Source organism: Hippocampus bargibanti, linkage group LG18 (genome assembly GCF_051943395.1).
Source record: "Hippocampus bargibanti isolate YZ-2025 linkage group LG18, ASM5194339v1, whole genome shotgun sequence".
Classification (NCBI taxonomy): Eukaryota; Metazoa; Chordata; class Actinopteri; order Syngnathiformes; family Syngnathidae; genus Hippocampus; species Hippocampus bargibanti.
Window position 1 is genome coordinate 7190696 of NC_142751.1, and position 9939 is coordinate 7200634.

A 9939-nucleotide genomic window follows, 5' to 3' on the forward strand; every position below is an offset into this window, starting at 1 on the left:
GGATCATTACTTGGAACTCACAAATGTAAATCGAGTGTGTTTGACCCTAAACCATTGGTGCCATGTTGAGCAGTACTGAAACTCCACTTGCTCTTGATGCCACTTCTTCAAGAGGTTAATGAAATATAGAAACACAAAGTGGGCGGGCTGGTAGTCCAGTCGTTCGCACCCCGACTTCACAGTGCAGAGGTCGTGAGTTCAACACCTGTGTGTTTACATGTTCTTCCCGGGGCCGCGTGGGTTTTCTCCGGGTTCACCCCCCACTTTCCAAAAACGTGCATGGCAGGTTGATTGAACACTCCTAATTGTCCCTAGGTGTGAGTGTGAGTGTTTTTTTCTCTCTGTGTGCCCTGATATTGGCTGGCAACCAATTCAGGGTGTCAAAATGGCTGGGACAGGCTCCAGCAACCCCCGCTACACCTGTGAGGATAAAGCGGTCTGGAAAATGGATGGATGAACACAAAGGGGCATTTGAAAAAAAGACAAAAATGAGCTTGTCGAATCTCACCGGGGCATTTCACAGTAGAGTATGAAGCGTTTGGGATGACTCTCACAAGTAGATGCTTGCGATGGCCTCGATCACAAAGTAGGGGTCAAAAATGGCTGCAGGGTGGAGTTTCTCAGAGCAGTCTTTCTTTTCTTGACCCACTTGGTGAGGAACGCGGATGCTGGCACCTCTGTTTGCAATTTCGGATGAGAATTCGTTCATGCTGGAGGTCTCAAAACAACCTGTGAGACCTCTCAGCTTGTCCTGACCACCATGTCGGTTGTAGACTGTAATAGGCTCCATGTGTCTTCTGCTTAACTTCTCAATGGCTTGCTCGATGCATCTATTTTAGAAAGTACATACATTAATGTTTTTTTTTTTCTTGTTCTATGGATTTACCAAAAGACATTCTCTCCTCACACTCATTTTGCCAAAACTCTGCATGGTGAAGACTCACCAATAGTACGAATCATTAACCATCAATCAGAGCTACGCTGATACCCGAATCATACAGAACAGTGATTCGGTTGGAATAACCATGCAGTCACCATTCATTCCTTTAAATCAAGTGTTTCTTCCCAAATTAGCACAAGGTACCGGATCCCCACTGCAGTTGTGTAAATAAACTGCGCTGGTGACTTTTTGAGGAAATACAAGGCTCAGACTGTTGTTTTGGACTTCGCCAATTCATAGTACATTTCTTCTTTTCTTTTTGACTTTTCCCCTCAAGATGTCGCCACAGCGAATTAGTCAGTGTACACATTACAAAGTAACACAATAACTATTGGATTTTGGGGGAAATCATCTACTCACTGCAGTCCTCCTTCTTCTCTCATCATCTTGGTGCTGAAATAAATGTGGCCACCAGTACCGTTCCATTTTTCCTTTGGTTTTGGGTCCAGTGATACAGCAACTCCAAAATTTTCACACACACGGTGCAACAAGAAGTGTGCAACCCACAGCTGATCTCCCATCTGAATACCTTCGCATGGGCCTATCTGGAACTCACAGAAGTTTGAAGTCACGACAATGAAACAAGGCCAAAAAATTCTAGAGATGTAGAACTAAACACAATCCCCAAAACTTCCAATATTTCAGTGTTAAAAGAAAGATGTCCAAAATGGCGCCTGAGTAGGAAGCCGTCAGCAAGTGCTCTCACGAGCCTTGCTTTTTATTATTTTTGTGTTTTATTTTGTCACATTTTTGTTGTTATGGGTCTTATGGAACAGATGCAAATTGTTTTTCAGCATTTTTGGCCACGACATTCATCAAGGAGGAGACTGTGCCGAGTGGTTGCGCCTTTTCGGCAGCACGAATATGCCTGCACTGTTTTTGATTTGGGAGAAATGTCAGTGCCATTTGACTGACATCGCTGGACAGCTCTGGGGCGACTGTGCTTTTTTGCGCTTGTAATGGGCAGCATTTTCACAGCCCCGCTTCGTTCAGGGGAAAGGTCGGTGCTGTTGGACAGTCTGTGGCAGGATGGATGCATGACTTGAGGAGCCCGCGATGAGAAGAAAGGAGCGTTAATGTAGAGCGCCGATGCTTAGGTGGAACTGTTGTGGCTTGGAATTGAAGCGGATTTACATGGGACAGGAGATGTGAGATAGTCTCTTTTCGTCAATTTATGCTACAGTTTCATGTTTGCCTTCAACATTTAGCTTGTAGCAGACGTGCACATTTCACCATGAAGTCCCTGATGCACTGGTAAAATGGACGATTTGATCTTCTCCTCATTCATCTAGAACAGCTTTATACAACAAAGATGGGGCAGCAAGTGGTTAAGATTGAATGACTGTCTGTCTTTTGTGTTGTGTCACATTGTTTGTTATTTGGCGCCTCGAGAGTGGCTGCCTTTACAGCAGGTCCTATATTTTTGCTTTTCGACTCATTTCTTTCACTTCCTGCCAGTCTAATAAAGGCTAATCCAATCCAAACCCAAAAAGTTTATGTAGTTTTAAAAACAGAATGTCATGTCATGACAGGGAGTGGACTTGAGTAGGTCATGTTCATTGTTTTGAGTCCATATTCTTATGACTGTTCAGCTGCTCTTTGCTATTGAAGGTGCCCCAAAGACTGCAAGACTACCCGATATCCAAACACATGTCCTCGATGACATGTTTGGTAAACCAGTCAGTTGTGAAGTGTGAAAATGATGGTAACATTCGTGTATAGAAAGATGCTAGACTCCCCAGTGCAGGTGGCGTTGGGCAATATGGGCACAAGTAATGACCAATCATGGCTCATCTCGTAGGTGTCACAGACCAAACTCAGAAAGCCTGGCAGAGGTTTTGATTTAACAACATCACATTTGTAGTGTTTTGACAAAATTACCATCGTTGTGTAGATTTCATGTTGTCTTTCCATACTGACTTCAGTTGGCATAAACTCTACATTTGTTCCAAAGATGTTGATCCCAGCGTAGCGGCACGCCTTGTAGTGACACTCTGCGATGACTTGTCCAATAGATTTGAGAACTTTGAAAGAGTCAAAAAAGGTTATTCAGTGTTTTGGTAATTTCTATGGGATGACATTGATAGTGCAAGGAGCTTCACAACTAGAGAGCCACAATTTGAGGCCTACTGTGGCCTACACAAATAACAAGCAGTTGCGGGGAAAATGTCTTCTATTTCTGTTAAAGGCTGACAAAACAGTGGATATTTCATCTTACAGCAACAATTATGGACTGACGGACAGACAGACAGACAACTAAATACACACACACACACACACACACACACACACACACACACACACACACACACACACACACACACACACACACACACACACACACACACACACACAGATATACATACATAAATAATTATGAGTGCACACCTTGGGGTGGATGGAATCCATTTTGAGGCCGACTACAAGGATGCCCCCAAATTTGAGAAAGTCCGTATTTTTGCGCTATGCCAAACCATAAATGATTCTCTTTAACTTGCTCCATGACTTTCTTGCTGCTCATTCGATGGTTTGTTTCTAAAAAGAAAAATGCAAAATAAACTAATAAAAAAAATATATTTTCGGTATCAATTTAAAAAAACAACTCTGTCAATAAACAAGTGGAAAAAAAGTACCCGTGGCAAGGCGGTTGAGTTTGACAACTTCACAGAGAACCAGTTTGTTGGGTTCAAAATTGAACGGATCTCTGAACATGCACACTGGGATGAGGTACATGTTTTGGAGGGATTTTGTAGCCTGATTGCTTGGCTCATACGTGTACCATTCAGGAACTTCTATCGGTAATGAGATGACCACACAAATCACCAAATGGTTAACACAAATCAAATGTCTTCTGTTTATGATAACAATTTCAGATTTGACGATGTACACATGCTTAAACTATTTCATCTTCCCTTCTGATAACAACGTAACACATGTTGTGAAGGAGTCAATAATGAAAAGAACATATTTACCATGAATACTTTTTGGTTCAACATCCAGGGTCCGCGTTTTGCTGAGAAGCACCTTTCCAGTTTTATTGATCCAGAGGTAAGTCACCTGGCATTTTTCTCCTTGTGGCAGCCTCATGTAATGCCCACGGACAGCAGCGTTAAGGCAAGAGTTGATCAAAACGGATGCCATGTTTCCCTGGAACAGGTCATCATTGTTGTCGGTCACCAACAAAATGACTTCAAGACGACTCTTTGAGCATCAAGAGCTAGCTTCGGATTGAGAGCCGCTCTTATCATTGAATTATAGCTAATACCGGTTGTAGACAAAGCGGAGGTGGAAAGTGGAGTTTGCCAATGAAAGAGGGGTGCAGGTGGAGGAACATTAAGAAGAGCAGTGGCGTGCCCTGTGAAAGAGATGAATGAAGACCATCAAACGTAAAGCACAATATCAAGGCGAATAACAGTCACAGAGGAGGAACATTGATGCAACAGGAAAAAGGGCTGTGGGTCGTGACTGAAATCCTCGATACAAGCGGCCAAAATTAGTTTTCTCCTGCGGCTGTCTGGGTTCTCCCTTAGAGATAAAATGAGAAGCTCGGTCATCCGGGAGAGGTGCAGATTCGAGCCACTTCTCCTCCACATCGAGAAGAGCCAGATGAGGTGGCTTGGGCATCTGATTAGGATGCCTGCTAGGTGACTCCCAAGGTGTTCCAGGCGTGCCCATTGAGAAGTGAGCCTAGGTATGAACCATGACACACTGGAGAGAATCTTGCCCAGGCGTCCTATGAAAGGCTCAGGAGAGCTCAAAGAAGTGGCTGGGATGATGGAAGTGTGGGCTTCCATATACTAAAGCTGCTGCTCCCGCGACCTAACCGCAGATAAGCGGCAGAAGATGGATGGATGGATGATGGATGGATGGACAGATGAATGGAAGAGAATGCGAGAGTGAAGGATTTTCAAAACTTAGGGTGTCAACCATCCAGAGCAATGGTGACAGCGATAAGAAGGTGAAAAAAAAAGTAACGCAACGGCGCACAGTATAGCACAAAGTCCCGCCCATAGTTCTCAGAACCACTTGGAGAAGTCGTATGGTGAGTCGCAATTCTTAGATGGTCTGGATTAACTCGCATTTTCATGACAATATCTTATTTCGTTTCCACTTTTCTACTCTAGTGCAGGGGTGTAAAACTCATTTCGCATCGCGGGCCACATACGGCCTAGGGAGATGTCAAGTGGGCCGGACCATTAAAATTGTACCATACTCTGCTAAAAATAGCAACATATCATGTATTTCCTTTGTTTTGGTGTAAAGAAGCACAAGAACATTAGGAAAATATTGACATTTAATGAACTATCCTTTTATAAAACATTTCATGAAACACCTCATATTTCCTTAGACAAATGTGCAATTTACTTTTATCATTCACAAATATGCATTGCAATTGAGCCCAATGATTATACAAAGGCACAAAACTTTAATTTGTACAGAAAAATATAGTAATGCACTTTAAGATTAAATGAGACTGTTAAAGAAAGGGATTTTTTAAACCACTTACACATACGCATATAAAATCTAAATGTAATCCTTGCGTACACCTTACATACTAAGGAGAGTGATTTTAAATGTGTAATGAAGAAAGTGTTCACCTGTCCTGTAAATCTGTAAACTTCGTACATGAAACATACATACATACAATACATACTGAAAATGTATGGAGTTGTATGAACAGTAGAATTCCATCACAGAACTTTTGTTTTGAAGCTGCTGACTAACATTAAAGTGTGGTATGGCAGGCTGTGGGTAATGTTGCTGTCGCTGAGAAGTTTGTCAAACTGACGATGGTGCAGACCTCTGGACCGGATGAAATTTACAGTGCGAACAACCACCTCCATTACGTGGTCCATTTTCAGCGACTTGCAACACAATGCCTCTTGGTGCAAAATACAGCGAAATGTCCAGAAACGATGTCCTCCATTAAGGGCTTGTACTTTGTCTTTGAACTTTGTCGCGACACCTGCTTTCTTTCCGACCATGGATGATGCGCCGTCTGTAGCCAGGCTGACAGCGCGGGACTGGTCCACTCCAACTCTGTCCAATACAGCAATGACAGAGACGAAAATGTCCTCGGCTGTTTTGGTGTCCATCATTGGCACCAACTCAAGAATCGCTTCAGTAACAGTCAATGTCTCATCAACTTCTCAAATAAATATGGCCAGTTGGGCCACGTCTGTGATGTCAGTGCTCTCGTCAATTGCCACGGAAAATGCAATAAATCCTCTTTGCTATAGTATTCCTCGTCAGGCTAATATTGGCAAAAGCTTGTCACTTCTCGGAACCTCCAAGTTCAGCTGCCTTCATCATGCATCGTTTAACAAAGTCACCGTCGAAATACGGCTTCGATGCTAATGCTATTTCGCTAGCAATTAGGTAGCTGGCTTTTACCGCTGCTTCACTGACTTCTCGGCTCCGGATGAAAGTTGACTGCTGTTTCCTCAGACCCGCCAGCAATTCGTTAATCTTTTCTCTTCTCAGTTGTCATTGCAACTTTCCCGTCATATTTTTTCGCTGTGATGAGTCTCGTAGTGGCGTCCAATATTATATTCATTCAATACCGAAACTTGTTGCAAACACACCAAGCACAAAGGTTTTCCGTGCATCTCTGTAAATAAATAGGACGTGGTCCATCTTTCTTTGAAAATTCTACACTCCTTATCTACTTTTCTCCGACATTTTGGTTAATGAGGGTGGAGACCAAAGTGGAGACCAAGTATTAACAACGTCGTAACAAGCAGCAGATGGCGCATTGACACCGTCTGCTGTTTTCAGTCTGTCTCAGTGATGCGGCGTGTCTTCTCCTCTGATAGAAAGAGTGCGGCCCTTAGCGCATAATACATGAATTGCAGCGAATTAAAAATATTAATTCCATGTCTTTTATGCATTTTTCCACTTTCAAATTATCCTGCGGGCCTGATCGAACCTCCTTGGGGGCCGGTTCCGGGCCGCGGACCCTATGTTTGACACCCCTGCTCTAGTGTGTCTAATTAGTTCCCTCATTTCCTTTTGTGTCCAGATTACTTTTTTGTATCGTTATTTAATTGAAGTTTTGTCGAGTGCAACTTTGAAGCAATTGTACTTTTCATTTTGCACAGTTATTCACAAGACAAAACCCATGTAACTTCACCTATCCCTTTTGCCATACAGTGTTGCAGGAAATGATTGTTTCATTTTGGTTTAATTGTACAGTATTTCGTTTCTTGTGTCACTATTCATTTGCAGTGACGTGTGGTGAGGTTCATGGCTGGTGAGGCACTGACGTCATCACAGTCAGATTTACAAAGATGAACTCTACAGAGTAGCTTATTCACCATTTGATTGGTAACAGCTAACGTGTTTTGTTTAAAATGTCATGTCAGCATTCTTACAAACTGTAGCATAGAAAAAAAACAATAAAAAAAAACGTGATTATCGTGTTACCTTTACTTATAAATGAAGACCAAGCGCCACTCCTGAAGAAAGGCATTGATAGCTTCTTTGTAAAAGCCTTCCTTATCTTTCTTCAGTTTTAAAAGTCCCCCTGTCTCGATGGAGATCACTGCCAGTGAAGAAATTCGTCCTTGATCAGTCCTGTTCCGACTGTATGTTTTCAGTCTTTTCAGTGCTGAGAATGACCGCTCCACTGATGCTGTAGCAGCTGGAACAGTGAGCACTGTAGTACAGTGTTTATTATGTACAGTGACTGTACATTATATACACCAGCTAAACTGTATAAATTCAGTTCATATACGGAAAGTGTTTGAACACTTTAATAGCGATATGCAGAGGGACAGCAATGTCGTCTCACTGCAGAGCAAGCCAGCACAGTTGGCATAGTCCTTACGCCAGGGGTGTCCAAAGTCGGTCCTCGAGGGCCGCTGTCCTGCCTGTTTTCCAGCTCTCCCAGGAGCAACACACCTGATTCAAATGATCAGCTCATCAGCCAGCTCTGAAGCAGCATCAAAATGGTCCTGATGATTTGAATCAGGCGCGTTGCTCCTGGCTCGAGGACCGACTTTGGACACCCCTGCCTCACTTCTCGTCTCTACTTAGTATTTGAACGGTAAATTTGAAAATTCAGCAATTTTGAAAAAAAAAAATAATAATAATAATCACAAATGGTGACGTTAAATGGAAAAGAACTTTAAAGTACAAATCACGAAATAAATATAACTGTTTAATTTATTTGTTCGGAAGTTGCTTCAGTGCTATATTTTGTCTGAAATTTATGTATGAGACTTGTATTAATAACCTGTATTGATTTGTGCTGAAAAATATACATTCAATAAAATATATGCTCTATAAAGATATGTACTGTACATGTACAAGTGGAGAGAATATTACCCCCAAAATGGTTGCTTGCTAAATACATATGTTTACATAACAGAGTTCAAACTTATGGCGATCGGGTACAAAGTTAAACACTGAAACGCCGACAAAGAACGAGTCCATGTTATAACTTGAGTAAACTGTGCTTCATTTAATACATTATACTGACATCTGATCGTTCTGTTGCCATTTCTTTGAGCGTAGCTCTATTTAGTAGATGCATGCTAGATTGATTCTTATCATGCTCTGCGTCCAATGTATGACAAAAAAAATCCAAAATAGGTTATTCATTGAAGATCCAATGCACCTTTTAGTGTGCAAAACACAATATATCGAGTTGTATTTTCCATATATGACAAATCATCGATCAATGTTAAAAACAATGACAACACTAAACAATGGATGAGGATTTTTATTAATCCCCAACCACTCAATTTGTAATCAGAATCAGAATCAGAATCAGAATACCTTTATTCGTCCCGCAATGGGGAAATTTGCAATCAGCATTTAATAAGTGCATGGAAATACGTAAATCCTCACCTCAACACCGCGCCACCTCTCGAATGCACCACAAAGACCGAGGTTCTTCCTTATATAGTGAAGCTGAAGAAGCTTGCCACTCCCTAAACTACGGAAGAGGATTAGGGCCATTGTAGAAAAAAAAAATATGGTTGGCAAAATACTGACTTTACTCTCAGAATTCTGACTTTAAAGTCAGAATTCTTACTTTACTCTCAGAATTCTGACTTTAAAGTCAGAATTCTTTTCGTTGCGACTTTATTCTCAGAATTCTCTAAACCATATGAGTACTTTACAACCAACCACGTCCCGATGTACGAGGCTCGATTTTAAACACTAAAGCCCGTAGAACAGAACACAAAGAACCCAACTCCATTCATCAAATCCCACTTAATTGTTTGTCTTCTGTTACACCGCAGCTCCCAATACACCCAAAGACGAAAGGGCACAAACATGCAACGGTGGAGGACACATTATTTGTATTTCGGGAAAATTGCGATCACATGTCTTCCCCTGCAGGCTGTTGCTGCTTCGGAAAACTTTGTGTCATGGTACGCCTCATCATTGATTCTTCGTGCGAAGAGTTGAATATGTGTTAAGTTTCAAGATCAAGAATGATAATTTGCTCAGAGAAAACATCTGCACATCACAGAGAGTACATCGGAATCAGAAAACCTTTATTCGTCCCACAATGGGGACATTTGCAACCAAGGAAATGTTCAGATACTGTATGTACTTGTGTAAAACATTGACCCTTTAGTAAAACTCTTGGTCCCAATTTACCCCAGTTGTAAAATGAAGCAGGACTGGAACCATCAAAAAGTCTATGGCACAGTTCTGCCGCAACGTCCAGGGGGAAGGTAATCATCCGTCAACTATAAAATGTCTTCTCTGACTGCGACCCCTCATAAAAATCCATCCAAACATGTTTTTTTCCCCCTAGATGAACAAAGAAAGAATATGTACTCATTGTCAGTGTGTGCATTCCACCCGTTCACACGCAATTTAATTTTTATTGAAGGTGATGTAAGGTTATGAATGTGATTATGGAAGATTCCGAAATTCACAAAGGCTCATTCTATCAAGTGGCAATACATAAACACATAATTTATAGACTCACAACCAACTCCATTTTGAAAGAACACTATGAGAAGACACAATAGAAG

At 41.7% G+C, this 9939-nt stretch overlaps 1 protein-coding gene across 1 annotated transcript; it reads right to left on the reverse strand.

Moving 5' to 3' along the window:
* Positions 1 to 550: 550 nt before the first annotated feature.
* On the reverse strand, positions 551 to 4290 carry LOC148884415 (glutamine synthetase-like). Its single transcript, XM_089020130.1, has 7 exons — positions 4206 to 4290; positions 3913 to 4087; positions 3574 to 3732; positions 3329 to 3475; positions 2822 to 2964; positions 1301 to 1485; positions 551 to 830 (listed from the first exon to the last, which is right to left on the reverse strand). The coding sequence occupies exons 1-7, from the start codon at positions 4272 to 4274 to the stop codon at positions 551 to 553; spliced, it is 1158 nt and encodes a 385-aa protein (XP_088876256.1). The 5' UTR covers positions 4275 to 4290.
* Between the last annotated feature and the right edge of the window lie 5649 nt (positions 4291 to 9939).